The sequence below is a fragment of the Cygnus atratus genome, chromosome 3 (genome assembly GCF_013377495.2).
Source record: "Cygnus atratus isolate AKBS03 ecotype Queensland, Australia chromosome 3, CAtr_DNAZoo_HiC_assembly, whole genome shotgun sequence".
NCBI classification, from domain to species: domain Eukaryota; kingdom Metazoa; phylum Chordata; class Aves; order Anseriformes; family Anatidae; genus Cygnus; species Cygnus atratus.
Window position 1 is genome coordinate 97,282,985 of NC_066364.1, and position 18,865 is coordinate 97,301,849.

General features: G+C 39.4%; 1 protein-coding gene across 1 annotated transcript; it reads left to right on the forward strand.

Annotated features, from left to right (window-relative positions):
• Positions 1–1,342: 1,342 nt before the first annotated feature.
• On the forward strand, positions 1,343–6,120 carry NENF (neudesin neurotrophic factor). The gene is made up of 4 exons (XM_035557639.2): positions 1,343–1,535; positions 2,910–2,970; positions 4,273–4,376; positions 5,188–6,120. The coding sequence occupies exons 1-4, from the start codon at positions 1,389–1,391 to the stop codon at positions 5,362–5,364; spliced, it is 489 nt and encodes a 162-aa protein (XP_035413532.1). The 5' UTR covers positions 1,343–1,388; the 3' UTR covers positions 5,365–6,120.
• The last annotated feature ends 12,745 nt before the right edge of the window (positions 6,121–18,865 follow it).

Here is an 18,865-nt window from a genome sequence, read left to right on the forward strand (position 1 = left end):
TCCGAAATGATACTTTAGGTCTCGTTACTCATTTTGCACATCGCTGTGGCTCAAAGGCAGGCTCTAGCTCACCCCCAAATCCCTAACACTTCTGACAGATGTTGGCTGCTATTCAGCACTTGCTGCCCTCCCTGGGGAGACACTAATAACTAATTATTTCAGAATAATAGGTAAGTGTATAATGTGACTTGAACCAAACTGACAAATTAGTCTTCTGCATATTTCCCAGCAGCATGGGTCTCTGCTGGAAGCCAGGCAGGATGTTTGCAGGCAGAGTAACCAGGCAAATGCCAGAGCTATTTCCAGTGCTGTTACAGGAGGTCTTGCTTGTGCATAACAGGAGCGCTCAGGAGCTGTTCTCTCCAAACCCTTACTAAAGGTCTCTTTTCTGCTTGACATTTCCTATCTGTCTTGTGGCATGTCAAGGCAGCAGATGGAAGTGATGCACAGACAGGGTGGGAAGCCCAGCTATTTCTGGGGCAGAATAGGCAAACTTCGCTGCTTGAGGAGAATCACAGAAACAATTTTTAAGCCATCACTGTAACAGCAGCGATACTCAGCTTGCCATGCCACAGAGCAATCCACAGCAGTCAGATCTCAGGCAGCCTCAGCCTCTTGCTACTCCCTGCCCTGGCTCTGCAGGCTCGGGCCAGCTCCCTGGCACAGGGACGTCTCTTGTGGTTGTCACCTGTTTTGTGGTTGTCACCCCCATGGCCTGCTCTGCTGGGCTTCTCATCTGGTGATGCTTTCGTTGACCAGAAGAGATCTACGGAGATGCTGTTTTGGGTTTGCTGCCACACCTCTGCTTACACCAATGCACCCAACTGCCTGGGGAAAAAGGGCTGTCCCTCAAGCAATGGGTGTCCTCCTGAGGTGGGCTCATGGATTTTAGGCAAGAAGACTTTATACACAATCCTTAAAGAGCAGACCCACTTCTCTCTCCCTGCTGAATTGCCTGACTGCCAGGGCTCTTGCTGCTGGGTGCCGTTTAGCGACCTGCTCCTGAATCCTCAGGTCCTCCCTTGCGGGCGCTACACTGAGGGGTGCCACACAAACACCAGAATGTTTTAAAGTTTCTAATTTCCTCAATTCTTGACAGAATTACAAACATCAAACTGATTATTCTTCTGCCAGAACGTTCCCCTACGCTGTATTTACAATACGGGGACACCGCGTCATTTGAAAAAAAAAAAACACTATTTATTCCCTCCATCCTTCGGCTGAACAAAACCAAAACCAACTGCCACTGTTTACGCGACGAGAAGCGAAACCTCCTCAACTCTCCCCTCGCCATTTCACCCGCCCCGAGCCTCCCCACCGCGGGCCCCGGGGCCGGGTAGGCCCGGGCCTGGCTGCGGAGAGGAGGCGGGCCGGGGCCGGGGCCGGGCATGGCGGGCGGCGCGGGGTGGCTGCTGCTGGTGGCGCTGCTGGCGGCTGCCGAGCGGGAGCTGCGCTTCAAGCCGCCGCCGCCGCCGGGCGAGGCCCCCGTGCGGCTTTTCACCGAGCCCGAGCTGGCCAGATACGACGGGCAGCAGGTAGGGGAGGCCGGCAGGGCCCTGCCGGGCGGCACGGAGCGAGGGAGTCGCCGTAGGACGTGGGTTGTGCCCCGGGGGCACGGGGGGAGCTTGTTTGGGTCGTGAGGTGCTCGGGTTGTCCCCCTGTGAGCCCCCTGCAGCAGTGCACGGACGTGAGGTGACGCACTCTTGTTTTGTTCCCTGCCTGCTTGGCAAGGTAGTGCTGCCAGTGGGTTTCAGGTTAAAACAATTTTCTCCGAGTCATTCATTAAACCACCCGTGTGGAAGCTTTTTTCCCCCCCTGCAAGCTCACAGAAGTTACAAAGGAATTTAGTTCTTAGCTTTCTGTGACACAGAAACCTCAGCAAAACTTCAAGACGGTAAAATCCTACATCAATACACAGATATCTTCTCTTTTGAAAAACTTTTTGGCTGACCTTGTTGGGGTCTTCTCTAGATCCTTCCAAGAAACTTACCAGCTTCTGGCTAAAAATACATCTTATGCGCAGCAGACAAAGGAGAGGCAGGGGCTGGTTAAATAAAACAGATGTCAGCAGATCAGGTCTGTGTGTTTGTGTGTTTACCTCTCACCCCCTTAATCAAATAAAGAATGCTGTTTGCCGCACACCTTTTTATCTTGGACAGCATCCATCTGCATGACAAACGGATAGATGTAGTTTATCATCTTCAAGCAGACAAGTGTCGTGAGGTGACTTGCACAAGGGACATGTTCTATATCATTGAGATTAAACAGATTTTCTTACTCCATATGCTTAAATCCTCAAAAGATCTCTGGGACAATTTAAAGCACAAGCAAGAAATTTCAAGAGAGAGAAGAGGTATGTATGTATACACACAAATGAGAGGCAGATTTCCACAAAATAAACTGAGTTTTAACCCATGTCTGTTTCTCAACTTTTGCTATTCAGACTAGAGAGGCTTGGAAATATGATGTTGCCATTAGTCTTCCAGGTGACATTCAGATTTTTTGTAGGGAGCAGCTTGTGATGTGGGAGTGCACGTCCTTTTTTTATCTCCTTTATAGTCCCCAGTGCTGTTTTCATTTTTGTTTCTTCTTTCTGCTGCGTGATGACAATAGCTGACACAAGGATGCATGGATAGGTGACAGAGGAGAGCCTTCAGAGCAGCCAGGTATAGAAATGCCACGTACTGTGTTACCCAGATGCACACAGACATATCATTTTTACCAGGCTGCTGATTATGGGGTCAAATAAAATTGCCAGGCTATATATTTACTGTGCATTGGATTGTAAGCTCCTTGAGAATATAGAAAAGAGCATTTCATTCTCTTGCAAGTATGGATTTCAGAGCTAAAAGTAATTGTCTTTTGCCTACCCTTAAGAATTGAGGATATATTGACTTCTTTCTTTCCAGGAAGGACAGCCCATCTACCTAGCAGTGAAAGGAGTAGTGTTTGATGTCACCTCTGGAAAAGGTAAGTTTGCATCGCCTCTGCTGTCTGCTTTGGTTTTGTACTATTATTCAGTCATTTGTTCTTAAATGTCCCCAACCTATTAAAAATCTGCAGTTTAGCTGCAGCAAAAATAATATACTTTTTCCTTTTAAAAAATACCTTCCACTGGTACCTCCCATGCTAAGGGTTTGTCTAGAATTTACTCTGGTTTGAGCTTACAGAACACACACAGACAGACAACCCAGCGTAGTCCAAGTAAGCTTGCAGGCTGATGACAGCTGCCCAGGTCCCCAAGTGCTTACCAGCTGTGGAGTCAGCCATTTTACTGCCCTGGGTACGTGAGCTTACCAGGCCACCACTACCTCGGATGTGCGCATATTGCACCACATAGTAGCAGCATTCCCTCAGCTCCGTGCCTCTTCCCATGTCGATGCTTTGCTTACCCGTGCTGTCCAGTGGTGTGCTTAAAACTGTTGGAAGAGTTGGCTATGATTTTGGATGGGGAGACCTAAGTAATTTTTTCTCCTGTAAAATTTTGTTATTTCATGAGGCTTCTTGTCTCATCATTTACACTTGGCTTAGTGCTTTATTTGATGTTTGTGCCTTCCCTAAGAAATAGAGATGTTTTAATTTTAAATCTGGTTATTTCATCCAGTTTACAGTTCCAATGATGAAAACACAGTAATACTTTCAAATATTTGAGCAAAGTGAAGTAATCTTTATTAATTATATATGAATATATATATATTCGTATATATAGTATATATCTAAATTACTGCTTTTTTTTTTTCTTTTTTTTTCATTTTTCTTCTTATGGAAAACAGGAAACATTTGTAAAATGTTTGAAGGCACCAAGCAGGTCCTGGCCACTTGCCCTAATGGCATAGCAGGCACCCTCATGGCTTGCTGCTTTACTTGTACTAAGCTTGTCAATACACCTTGTCTGGACGTATATATCTGATGATCTTCAAATCCTAAGTTAGACAAGGCTTGCTGCTCCAAATTCTGGAGTCTACAAACTGAATGTAAAGCATCGCTCCCTAAAATTTTAAGACTGCAGTATAGGAGTTCAACAGTTGTGTTACACAACTGCACTCTCTGTTTTTTTTTTGTTTGTTTTTGTTTGTTCATTTTTGTTTAAGGACTGGGATATATTATAAAAAAAAGTAGCAAATCAAAAGTCAGTTTTGGAAGGAAGGGTCTTAGACTTGAGTTGTTGGTTTCAACAACAAGTCAAATAGGCTGGTGAAAATTACAGGCTGAACCTATCCTGTACATTGTCAGATCATCACTTTGTTGTCTTGTTTTGTTTACCTCTGACAGAATTTTATGGAAAAGGAGCTCCATACAATGCTTTGGTTGGGAAAGACTCAACAAGAGGAGTTGCAAAGATGTCTCTGGATCCAGCAGATCTTACTCATGACATAGTAAGAACTGGACTATTATCTTAATTGCACTTTGCAGAGCTTTATTCTTTTGCTTTGTGTGCTGCTAGTTAATGCACATGAAAAGCTCAGAAAGATGATGTATTATAATATTCAATTAATTTGTATTAGAATAGAATAGTTCAATTAGAAGGGACTTAAAAAGATCGAGTTCAACTGCCTGACCATTATTAACTCTATTAACTTTTATTAACTTTATTATCTTTTATTAATTTCATTAACTTTTATATATGTACTTTATTTATTCTTTAAGTACATTTACATCTTTTAATTTAAAATCAAAATGCATTAATATTCTTTCAATACATAAAATGGACATGTACTTAACTGCTTATGAAAGCTGCCATGCTAACAGCCTTGGAGAGGGAAGTTTTTAATCCATGGAGCCAAAACAATTTATATAAGTAAGCATGTAAAGGGGAAATTGCCTGCTGGTTAAAAAGATGCTGCCAAAGAAAGTAAATTACTTTCTTTGTCAATTGGTTTACTTTATTCTGTGTCACTGATGTGGCAGTGGATGCTAACTGTGACAGTGGGCTGCTTATTTTAGGTGTGATTTACTTAGGCAAGAAAATGGAGACAGTTTGTTTGACCTGAATGTATTGAAGTTTTGTCAAGGCTGAAAATGAATCAGAACAATAAAATTACGGGTTACACTATCAATTTAGTTAATCATGCTCTGCAAAGTAAACCCCAAACCTGACCGTCAGATTCAGAGTAATCAACAGAAAAGAAAAACGAATGTAAATATCTACTTCTTTTTTTTTTTTTTTTTTGACCCTATTTCATTTAGACAGGTCTCACCGAAGAGGAGCTAAAGTCACTGGATGATATCTTCAATAATGTTTACAAGGCTAAATATCCAATTGTTGGCTATACTTCTCGAAGAATCCTGAATGAAGATGGCAGCCCCAATCTAGACTTTAAACCTGAAGATCAGCCACATTTCAACATCAGAGATGAGTTTTGATAAACATTTTTGTACCCAGAGAATGCCTGGGGAGGGGCGTGCTATGTTTCCTGAAAGGCAGAACACTTTATGTAAACTGTGTGTGTACACGCTCATATACTTTCTAAACAGAAGACTGATGATAGCTAGTTGTTGTAATGAATTCCTGAAAATGGGCAATCAAACAGATCTGTATTAGTGGCATACACTCAGGCCATTTACAAGAACTTTTTAATATTCAAGTTCTTTCTGCCTGTGTTTCTTTGTCTACAAGTATATAATGTAAAATTATGTTCCTTAACAGAGAAAAGAAAGTTTTTAATAGTTGAAACATAAGTGGTCTTTTTGTAAATCCCAAGTTGTTTCCCATTCCTTGGAGAAGCGATTGCATTATCTGGACAAGCTAACACCAATTCTCTGTACTTCAAGTGAGTATAGGTCTCATGTGTATGAACAGGTGTAATAGATGCTTATACTTTAAAAGGCATTGTGGGTTTAATACTTGATAGGTTTGAGAATAATGGATATAAAACACTTGATCTCAAAACACAGCTACAGTAGAATACTTATGCAAAGCCTACAGATACAAAACAAGAAAATCTTTTTTTCCTCATGAGAACTACTGTAACATTTCAAGTAAGACTTATTGTTAGTTTTGAATAAACGACACTTTATTTTCATTTTAAAAAAAATAATCAGAGATGTCATCTATATCAGATTATAACGATTTCCTTCTAGCTTCTTCTGCTCTTCCTCTGACAAAAAAAAAAAAGGAAATGATAACCCACTGTTTACCACAAACTCTTACAGCCCAAGTTTATTCTAGTAGTTCAGAATCCTGTGGATATTTCTCGCATCTTCATGTGGACTATTTCAAATCTCATTTTTAATTTCTGTTAGTTTTTTCTTTGTTTTTAATCCAGCCTCATCATTATTGCAATGAGATAAGCATTCACGTGTTGCTCTTCCTTTTAATCTAATATAAAACTCCAGATCCTCTAGGGTGAAAGCACCCCCCTTTCGTCAGGTGTCTGGCAGTCTTTCAGCAACCAGAAGACAGTAAAAGCGTGTACTATATAAATTGCTGCTAACCACTGACTTCTAGGAACTTGAGTAGAATGTAAATTGTCATGTATGTGGATTTACCCACTAGGTTGAATTGTCATGGAAAAACTGAGCAGCTGCTCCTAATTCCTCAAAGATGTTTTGTATTTCATTAGTATTGTGGCATTTTTTGAAGGAAATATATTTAGATTATTCTCCACTTTCTGGTTTGCGTATTGTGCTGGGAGAAAAGGACAGCTACCTGTCAGTGAAAAAAAATAGAAAAAAAAACTATATATTTATTCTTACTTTCTCAGTGCTACTGATTTTACTCTAAACCTGTTTTGTATTTTATTAGACCACTTAATTTGTCAGATGGGTTCCATGAGCCCCCTGCTATTTGATAGTGCTCTCAGGTGAAATAAGTAACTTGTTGTTTAAGAAAAAATACTGCTTCAGGTAATTATTTTTGTTTTGCTGCTGTTATCATAACTGATGACCTTTTGATTAGACACCAACAGCAGCTGGGAGTTGGCTCCTTGATAAGATACCTGCCATCTTTACAAGAATGCATATGGGTTTGGTGATAATGGCGGCAGTTCTTTTGCCAGGAATTCACAAATCATTTCCCCGTGTCTACTGTTTTTCCCCCTTCTCTTCCCTTCCTTTCCTTGCACAGTTACTTACGGGGCAGCTGCAGCAGTTGTGCTGCTGTGATTAGTGTCATAGTTTTGGCTGAGCCAGGATCAGCATATCCACCAACGTGTCAAAAATTTTACACACATAATTTTGTAGCTGGATTGTAACCCAGTACCACTGAGTGGCTTTGTGTTACTGTTTCCTCCCTGCTTTTTCCTTTGCTGATCTCAAAGAAGGTAACTCACCTCCTATTTGTACTAAAATTCAGGTGCATTTCAGTGAAGAAACTTGCTGATGCAGCAGGAAATGGTTATATAAACCTCGCCCTTTTAGCATGAGATCCTTGTGGATCCAACCTGCTCTCACTCAAGTCTGTAAACAGAGAGAAATGTTTTCACTGACTTCCTTTTTTTTTTTTTTTTAATGGTCTGAGCTTTTAATGAATTGCTGTGCCAAAAATATTTAATGATAGTTTATTCCTCAAAATGTTAAGAAATATCAGATGGGCTTGTGGCTCAGAGGATGCATAACCTCAGCTGCTGTTTACCACCCGATACTTTTTTCTGGTAGTTCCTCACTTTATCCTGACACATTTGACTAACTTTTATGACAGGAGAGATTTTATTATCCTTAATCTAGACTCCTCTGAATAACAACTGGAGCAATAGGACTAACAATATAAGCAAGCAAAATCCAGTAAAGGGGTTATGAAGTGCAGATCAAAGTATTATCTTTATTTTTGCAGTTGTAGAGGCTGCAGTTAAATTAAGGCATACTAAAAGCATGCCAGATGTATTAGCAGAGGTTAATTATGGCGTTATTATTGCATCCTAATCAAAAGACCACTACCTGCCAGAATGCGGGGACTCCAAATCCTCCAGGCTGAGCAGCTGGGATTTTTCCAAGAAGTCCATGTCTTTGGTATTAGACCAAGTTACTTCTTTCCTAACTGTTGTGTGCACGTAGACACTGTTTATGTCAAAAATGTGAGCATTTCATTGATTTAATGGGTCAGTTTTGTAATGGTTTTCTTATGCAGGAAAGGTCTCCTGTTTCTTCAAAAACTTCAGCCTAGGCTGATATTTGTGGTCTGATTATTCTGAGTTCATATCTGGTATTATGTAGGAATCAGTGTAGGATCATATTTCAGCCTGTACTTGTCAGACCTGCCAGACTTTCACATTTCAGTAAAAATTAAGAGGATGCTTGTCTATTGTCTATCTAAGAGGATGCTTGTCTACAGTGCTTTCGACTGGGAAACCTCTACATGGTTTGTAAACCACTGCCTTTAACTTTTGTTTCAAAACCACCATCAGTCTCCATATTCTACAAATGATAGGTTGGAAAGGTCTTTAATTGCTGCAGTCTTTCCCTTGCAGAACTCCCAAGAACGTGTAGAACTTCAGAGTGAAAGAGAAAAAAAAATGAAAAAACATTTTAGCTGACTTTTACAAACATAGTCTATCTGAAATATGTTTGATGTAATTTGCATCTGTTCAAGAGAAAATGGAAGAGATGCGCAAGTTTCATAGAGAAAATTCAACACAAATTTTTCAGCTGATCTGGTTAAACAGAAGAGAAATTGAAAAAACTTATGAGTACTTTTGTGAGTGAAAAAGCTGCCATTCAGTAGGATTCAGCTGCACCACCAGTAAGATGTGCTAAGTCACGGTGATTAGTATTTGCTTATTTTCAGATGAATACCGGATATTCTCAGAGGTATCTTGAAATCCTTAGAACTGACATAAGTGATGACAATCGCACTCTGTTATCCATCATCCACTTAAACTTTAGCTTAAAGTTTTTCTGTCCAGTCAGGAAACAGTATACAAGCCAAGCAACTTATGACAAATCCATGCACCATGAGGAATATTCAGATTAAATAAAAAAGCTATGAACTTGTAACTTGAAAACTACTTATATCATCTACAGAATTACTAGTTTCAAAGACCATCAGTCCTTGTCTGTGAATGCTTTGATTTAAAACAATACAAATCTGAAAGTTAAGGGGCTTTTCTAAGTATTTGACTCAGAGCCCTATCTGTGAATGCTGATTCAGATAGTTACGACGAAGAATGTATCCGACTTCTTTGACAGAAAAATCAACTGTGTCTAAAGGCGATTTTTCTTCACTCAAAGTCTCAAAGAAGCATGTGATAGGTGAGCATTACTGCTAGAAGTACTCTAACAGCATAGGCATGATTTTAATCTTGGTGCAAAAAAAAAACAACAAAACTAACCCAGAGAAAAGAATAGGTGGGAAATAAGAATGTATCTTAGGGTGGTATTGGGGTAATTCATACTGGTAAGGTAGACTTGGCAAAGGAGTACGTGCAAGTCTGATAACAAACAGCGCTTCCTAGTTTTATTTCTGTTAAATATGGTCAATGACAATGTAAGCTTACATCCTTCCCTATCTGTTGGTCTTTACATAACTCCTTTTGTTTTGGCTTTTTTTTTCTTCCTGTTCAGTAGAAGGTGCAAGTCCTAATTTACTTGTGTAAAAAACTTATGCTCAGATCTTGGCTAGGGTTATCTGTTGACAAGAAATCCGCAATAACTAACATTCTGTGAAAAAATAGAGCTTGTGCACCTGGATAAACTGCAGAGCCAAAGGACGTACTCTTGAATAAACAATTCCTATTACTGTTTCCCATAGGTTATTTGTAGCTGTTGCAATCAGAAATTCTGCACTGTAATGAATGTTTCAGGTGACTGTGCTCTGCAGTACTTCTTGACATGAAGTTATCCTTTATCCTTCTGACATGAGACATTATCCTTTTGAGAAGTAAAAAGTTTAGAAAAATCTGGGTGCAAGCCATCTTGGAGATAAGCCACTCACAAGAAAATCGGAGTATGACATTGTTTTCTCCCAACTGAAAGAAACCTCTCTGAAAAGCTAATAAATCAATGTCCCAGTGTCTGTATTTTACTTTCCAGATTTTGCTGGAAGCTTTCTCATATTGTGCAAAGGCAGCAGAGACTTTTGTGTAACCCTCACTTTGTGAAATTTGGGTCCACTTCTTGGCATAACTACTTGGGCTTTAAGAGATGATGACACAGATAGGAGTCTAATGATAAACACATGTACGGAATCCAAACAGGCCTAAGCTTGTACGGATGTTTGAAGGTAGAGCTGAACTTAAAGCCTTGCACCCTTCTGTTGTGGACAACAGAGTCTTTGAATGAAAAAGACTTACAGGTAACATTTGCTTCAGCCAGTAAAGGAAAGGGCATTTTTCTTTTCTGGTACCCCAGCAGACAGAATTAGATCATGATTAAAGTGAAAGTGTCCCTGTGCCTAGTTCTATGCTCTTTTGCAGAGATACTAAATTCAGTTGTGTTGGATATGCAGAGTTTAGTTACCAAGCAATTAACTGCCTGAAGGAAAACTTTATAGATTAAACTTACAACTGGTCCAAAGTAGCTGTGACAGGTCAAGAATATCCTAGGAGTCTACACGTCTAGTTGGAGGGTGTGGTTATATACCCTTTATTTTTAATTGCAATTCTGTTTTGGTAATGATCACAGATTAATTTTTATGTTTGAACTAAGCTCCTAAAACCAGTCTCATTGAAAAGAACAAATATTGCTCCACAAAATATAAAGTTCTCATTTTGAACTGCAGAACTGTGCAGCTGTGCATCTCTTAGATCTACTTTAAAAATGCGTTCTTGTAGAGATGTTTTAGGAATATGTGCTGAGCCTCTACGATTCTGTACATTGAATTTTACATACGTCCCCAGATTGCTGCTGCCAAGGATAAATACTTCCTTCCCAGTTCTCAGAGTGGTCTCCTTCGAGTCTAGCATGTCTGGGAGCTGGAAGAAAACAGCCTGTTGAAAAGTTTATATGCAAAGCAACAGTACATCAGTGGAATATAACAATCTGCGGCAGACAGAAGGAAGGTGAGTTAAATTCTACTTATGGAAAGCAGCGGGAGATTATAAATAACTCGCAGGAGAGTACACTTTCAGAAGAGGTGAAACCTGCTGATGCACTCAGAGGAAAGGTTGAACTTGAGAACGGAAAAGTGTGACATCCTCCTCGGATACAGTTCTGGGAAAATCAGCGTGAATTAAACAGTTTGTGACTGCTGGCTCCTTGTTTGACATCCTCAGTCTCATTTTCCAAAAATACTGATGCAAGTGGTTTTGATACCTTGCAGGTGCCTGGATTCATAGCAAATCATACTGCTGATATTCAGCCCATAACTTAGCAATTCTTCTCTCTTTATCTTCAAAAGATACCCAATTCCAATTTAAGAATGAAGGCTGGAGTTTTGCTGCTGAAGAGCTGACCAGGGGCACTGAGAAGGTGTTGCACTTATCAGCTCCAGCACAACTTTGCAATCTGTAAAGCCAGGTTTCCTGTCTGTTAAACAAACTGATGTTTCCCTTGAATTCCCTTTGTCTTTCATCATTGTTGGGGCTTTCAGTCATTTGAAGAAGGTAATGTTGGTTGGCTGGTGGGACCCTAACATGGCTGTAAGACTAAGAATGCCACTTACTGAATCTGTAGCTTTAATTTTGTCCCTTCAAACAGGTATCACTTTCAGCTGAAGTGAGTGTATTTTACTCATCTTCATCCATGTCTGTCATCACTTGAATTTGTTTGGGTCCATTGGTCATTTGTTGAAATACTGGTAGAAACAACGATGACCCCCACAGTATTTCTGGCTCAGATGCTTAAAGATACTGTGTAGTAGGTGTTTCACAACATTGTCAGGAGGTGTAATCATACATCTAAAATGTGCAAAATGAAGGTGCAGCTGGAAGCTAGAGGCAAACTTTTCATCCACTAGGCTTAACAAGTTTATTTTAAAAAAGACTGGGTATTGGGTAAGAAATGGGCCTCCAATCCCCAAACAACTGTTTGTAGTCTTTGCAGACTAAGGTAAGTTGATATCAACTTCCATAAGCACCTAAAGGAGCTTTTCAGCTTGGAAAAAAAGTAAAATCTTAAGCAAGATTTTATCTGAATATTCATATTAGCTATATCAGCTACACAAAGCAATATATGTATATATATATTTAAATATATTTGGGAACATTCAATACATCGGGGAATGATACTACTCCAGAATATTGTAGCTCACCATATTACACGCCCTGTCAGAGAGCATGTGTGTAAATTCCTCATGATTCTGTGAAAACACAAATGCAAACTAGTCTAGCTAAGTCTTTTAAATGCATCTGGCTTATGTTACCCTTAAAAAATCATTCCCATTCCACGACACTGTTTGATTTAACAGCGACAGAAATAAATCAGGGGTCCTCCTTACACTAACTGAAAAATGATCTCACTGAATGCTTTTTCTTCACAGCTAGGAACCTGCTGGCTACTTCCATCTCTGATTGTGTACACTGTTCATAGTCACATAACAGCACTGTAAGAACCGTGTCAATTATTTACATAAATACTTTTAAAATTCTACTTTAAAATATATATTCTGTTTTTAATGCAATTGAACTGAAGCCAGAGAGACAGCAGCATATGACTTGTGAAGTCTCCATGAGCCACTGCAAAGCACTTCTAGATCTACAGTGTTTGGAAAGCCAAATGAATTCTGCAGAATGTTTATATAAAAGCATTACACTCCATAACTTCCTCTAACTGGACTGTCCTTTCATTTATATCTTTTTCCATCAACTCATTTAGACTGACTCATTGCACCTAAAAATAGTTTAGATTTACTTTATCTTTTTAAACTCGGAATAACAGCACAAAATGGATCATGCCTACATGCAGTTATCTTAAAAAAACTGCTTTGCTATTTCAACTCATTCCTTTTGGTGTCTGAAAATCAGTGAACCATGTATTAAGTTGTTATAAATTTATATAACCATAAAAGTTAAAGCACTTATGTGCAAATTTATCAGACAAGAACCTGACCACAACTTACAGTGTAATAGAAATATTACTCTTTGGGCCACAGAGAATGTTTCACTTTTAGAAGCCTTTAGAAACCTTTCACCCTCTTAGAACATAACTGCAGAGCTGTTAGTGGAATCATCCCAGACCTATGCTGGTATTGCTTCAACTCCATCCCAACCTTTTGCATGTTAATTTTTGCTTGTGCTGGAGCAATTCTTCCATGTACCAAGAGCCAGCTTGATGCCTCTGGAAGAAAGAACGATGTGAATAGCAAGCTCCTATCCTGTCTCAGACAGTAACAAGAAAGGAACAAAACCAACTGTAATTTATGATGCTGTGGTCTTCTTAGAGAGGAAGAAAAAGGAGGAAATAGAGGAACCATGGAGGAAGGAGTAGGAATCTCACTGCGCACCAGAGAACTGGTATGAACGTCAAGGGTAAGGCTTACCCCCTCTACAGCTTTTTAGCAAGTGCAAAACTCAAAAATGTTTTGAGCACCTAATAAAAGTGAGAACAGCACAGATATCATTTACCTGTCATCTATCTACTTCAGAAAACAGATTTCTGCTTCAAGCTATAAATCATTAATACATCTAACTTTCAAACAACGCATTACAAGTTGGCCTTCAGGTTTATAAAAATCATCCTAATACGCCTCAGCACTGTTTCCTGTCAAGAAAGTCTACAGAGAGCCAGCTGTCTGAGCTGGTTGTGTTGGTGTGTCAAATTTGTGCAAAGTCTCTCTCTGGAGTTTTGTTTTGGTTCTATTATTTAATATTTATGACAATCATCACTAACCTGCCAGCTGCGCAGTCATAGCATCCTGCCTCCAGACAAAATCAGAAGTTTATTCCTAGCCCACACAACCCCTGGAAGCCTGTGTTTTCCACATTATGGGCTCTTTCAGCTTGGAACTCTTCTGTTTAAATTAACAGGATGAAGCAAAAGACAGAAGGAGAACTGCTAGAGAAAAAATAAAACCAGAACAAGAGGGTGTACAGTACTCCTACTTAGTCAATGATGTGGTTAAACAATGAAATTCATTTGATCAGTTCATTATTCATTCCAGCCCATACAGCAAGGCTTAGGGAAAGCTGACAATTCAGGTTTATCCATTAATAATAATTTTAAAAATGTGATGGGGAAAAAGGGGAGGGGGAAAAATCCTTCCTCTTAAGCTGTATGGAGTAAACTGTGGCACCTTGAAATTATTCATAGCCCACTGCCTATCTGTCAAAATAATATATAAATACTGGGAATACTAAATAATTTCAATGTCACTGTGAAGAAATATATTCATGCTAAAAGCAAAAATCTGTAATTACATTATGATTCTAATGTACATATTTTTTCATCAAGAATGTCAGAATAACCAAATGCGAATTAACACTCCAGACAATTCGATTACACAACACCCGGAGAAATCCAAGGGATGATGGGTTTCAGCTTCCTGTATCAGACGGTACAAAATGTACAGCAGGTCCAATCCTGCCAGCATGGAGCAAACTGAAAGGCTCAAGAAAAGAAACAGAGTGACACGAGGAGGAGTCAGTGGTCAGCGGGAGGAGGAGGAGAGTAGAGAAGAATCCCCAAAATTAATCAATGGGGAGGTAATAGAAATTTCGATGCCAACAGTCACAGCAGAGTAAGAGAAAACCAGAACCAGCCTAATTACCTGGTTGGGTCCTGCCTCATTATTTCACCCTAGCATAGGGGGGAAGGAAGAGACGCACATATTAAAGAGAGAACAGTTGGAGATTTACTTATATTTTATATTGTACCCAGTGATTAGAAGAAATATAGAATCTTGCATTCTGTTTCTCCCCCTGGGGTTCTGTGATGGTTTTTGTTTAACCACAGTTCAAAGGAGGAGAGCAGGAGAGGCTTACTTACTGCCTGAAGGAGAAAGAAATGTTTTTCCATATTGTACACTACGCCTTGCAATGCAGCACCAGGAATGGATGTGTCAAAGAATAGCAGCTGAGGGAATTATGAACTCACTTGTCAGTCAAAACCACAACATCTCATCATCTTTTCTAAGGAGACATACATTTTCCAGAGGGAACCAGTCTCCAAAGGGTGTTACTAGTAGCCATGTACTTCTAGAATCACCTTACAAAACTGAAGATTTTGATAAAAGCTCCTACATAGAACTTTATCCACAGGCAAGTTTCAGAAACTTCTTATCTAAACAACTTTATGAATGCTTCTTCCCCACTGACAAAGAATTCAGGAGACTTGAGGAATGTGAAATACAAATACCTAACATGATGAACAGCTGTCTACAGATAAAATGAATTTACCAAACCCAGGAACAGTGAAGAAGGGTATGGGCAGGGCCCTTTCTACCTAATAGACACCCAAATGGGGATACAGATGTGCCAAACTAAATCGCATTCCACTTGCACTTGCTGAGTGGAATCAGCTCCTTCACGACCAGGTGAGCACCAGCAGCTTTCACCAGACTATTCCCACACCATAAACCCGTGCTGCTCACCCTTGCTTCAGTCTCTTGTTGCTGTTGTGAATGTTTCTATGATTTGAGCTGAGCACCTGAGGCTCCTTTAGCTGTGCTAGCTTCTGTGCCAACACCGTGAAGCCTTTTGGTATACTACTGTCAACCTGGCTGAACGATGTCACCTTTTCTCCAAAGCCAGTCATAAACATGGCTTTAAAACGATGTGGCAGAGCCACTGCAATTTCAAAAGAAGCATGTTCCCATTAGCCTGTTTCTGATCTCATTGTAGTCACAAGCTATCCGTAATGCTGTTTATTTTCTACAATTTGTCAGATCAGGTTTTTCCCTCAAGTACATTTCACGCAAGTATTGCTTGTACCCACAGTTGATTCAAAACAGCTAAAGGAAGCAGGAACAGGACAGTAAAGTATGCACTAATAGGTAACAGGCCCAGGGAGAAAGTTTAAGTTCAGAGAGTAACTATTTCTTTATAAACAGAAATCACCTACAGGCCATTTTACTTGCTTTTAGGAGCTGGTTAACTTTGGTATTTATGAAACTATTGAGCTGTCCCTTTGGCAACAACCATAACAAATGCTTCTTAAGGTGGTTGCAAAGTATGGGCATTTTTCTCTAGAAATATTCTTTAGAAGTAATAGAAAAAAAGAAATTTACTTCCTGCTGTAAGTATACCATCAAGGCAGCTAAGAGAGCAATCAAAGTTTGCTTCACATTTCAACCTACATTTTCCAGCAACTCCCCACTAGGAAACTTTATTAAATTTAATAAGTAAATTTAATTTAGGAAGAGTTCTGTTTTCACTGTATTTTTCTTCCCTCATGTTTTCCGAGACGGTTGCTTTCATAACAGTCTCTTTGGTTTGCTTTTTTTCCACGCAACTTGAAGTCATAAACCAATTTTCAACTAGTGTACATCAATAAAGAGCTCCAACTGAGCTCTGCTGACTTTCACTATTTTAGAATCCCAAACCTCCTCCTTTCCCTGGACCACCAAAATCTATGTTATCAGCTTTGATGTCTTCTAGGGTGCTCAGAGGCCTACATACTTTATATTATTTAGATTAAGCTCCAAAGGAAGACCTCTCAAATTGTGAACATAATTATAGATTCAGTTTTCTTCCATAATTCTTGAATTAGACAGGCATTTGCTTCTGACTGGAAAATACACTGCAACTTCAGCACTCTACTGCACTCGTCTGCATACATTGTTATCCCCTTGCCCTCACAGCTCCTTTTGCAGAGGGTTAACAGATAATGCATCTGTGCTACGGGTAGTTCTGACAGCACTAGGACTAGGACAAATGTTGTTGCAAGATACAGTGTAGGATAATTAATAATGAACATTGAAGCTATTGCTAAATGTTGTTGAAAGCTCTAAAAAGAAACCATACATTGTGACAATGCTTATTCTTGATTTTGCATGGGTGTGCAAACTCCTTTTCCAATTGCATGCTAATTTTCAAAATTAAGCAACTTTCCAGGGGTTTCACAGCCCAAAATAACAACCGTACAATCTGTTTCTTCCAATAAATGGCCACTTCTGATGATTGTGTTTATATACATGATACATATTAAACACAGGTCTTTCACACTCAAACTGGAGAAAGCTGGAGTCTGGAAGGAGGAGAAACCTTAAAATGTTCAGTATAGCAAAATGCAGGTTTACCTGCATTAGATATTAAAAACATTACACTTATTACATCCTCTATTTAAGGTGTAGTTTAGGCTGTTAAAAGCCACTTCTGATTTTCTTATAATTCCACTGTATGAGACACAAGAGAGCAAAATCCATTGGAAGACCAAATGCAGATTAGATGCTCTAAAGGGAAATGAAGCTCAAAAAAATCTGATCACAGCATATTTCAAAATATAATAGTAGATCTGTTAATAAAATAAACTTTTATGAAGAAGTGGAAGGCACACTTTCCCTGCCTGTTTTCATCAAGCACCCTTTAGCAGCTAGAAAGAAAAGTGGCAGGAAATAGAGTGAAACGAAAAGTGAAACTGAGCACAGTTAGTTGTCCTAAAGAGGAAAATGGTTTTGAATTTTAACTGTGGACAAACACAAAATGCAGAAAAACGGGTGTCACCCCCCAAGCAGCAGCTAAAAGTCAGACAAATAAAAAACCTGGGCCACATGTACAGACCTTTGTGTTCACATCCATGTTTTCCACAAAATTGTGTAAGTGACTCACTCAGAAATGTTATATATTCAGACATAGATGGAAGTCAGTGAAACATTTTGTAGAATCATCCTGAGCACACAGAGAGAGAAGAGGGGGAGAGAGTTTTCTGAGTGCGCTGCTGCCTGAACAGAGCAGCTTGGATTGCCACCAAAGGAGCTGTGTCATATTGTCTTTTTTCCTGCTGAAGTCCGGAATGAAGTTTAATCCCTTTTTGATTACAAAGAATGTCCACAAAGCTGTGTCAATTCCTATCAATATTTTGACAGAAATAAACCAGAGGATCTCAAACACTGGCCAACCACTGAGGTAAAAATTTATATAAAATTGTTTCATGTATACTGAGAGAGAGAGAAAAAATCCAGCAGATTTCTTCAAGACATCAGGGTTTTATCATTCAAAAACTGTATTTTTAAAAAATGTAAATAAATACAAAATAGTATTAACATAAGGGAAGATAGTATCTCAAAATATACTGATGAAACACCTAATGAAAAAAAAAGTGTGAAGCATGGAAAAAGGGATCCAGTCTTGTAACTCATGTTACCTTGACACTTAAAAGATCTCTATTACACTCCTCCCAAATCCCAAATTCCTGTATTGTCCTAGGTAAATCACTGAAACCCTGTGTTCTCAGCACTTGAAATCCCTGAAATCCTGATATCACTGCCTGAGGCTTGATTCTGTTCTGCCCCACATCTCAGAGCACAGGGAGGCTATGTGCTATGTGCTCTGATGTGCTATGAAACTCTTCCATTTGACACTAATACAAGCCAGAGATCTTGAAGTTCTTAACCTCAAAAGGATTTGTTAAGCATTTTCCTGCATTCATTGATTTCTGACACCTCAGGATGCTCAAACAACATAATGTGCATGCAGAAAGACTACCATTGCTTAAGCAAAAACAAGGACCTCAGCCTGTACCTTCAACATGCACAGGTTAAAAAAAAAAAGTGTCTCCTAATGTTTATTTTTCCAGAACAGGATTCCATGGGAAGCTCTGAAAGTGTCTCTTTTAATTGCTTCAGAACAGAGAAATATATAGAAGCTGCAGACTTTTCCAGAAAAAGGAAATCTGGCTCTTGTCTGGCTGAAGTTACCATCAAGCTGAAACGACTTGAACCAGAAACCTTGGCAAGAAAAAAAAGACGTACTTAGTGCATTTCACTATGCAGCCTAACAAAGTATTTGCTTACATATTGTAACTTTCGAGAAAGGCACTGTTGATTTTAACTCATTTCCTCAAATAATACTCAGTTATTGGCAGCAGGTTGCTTAATACAGCTGTGCTAGACACTGGA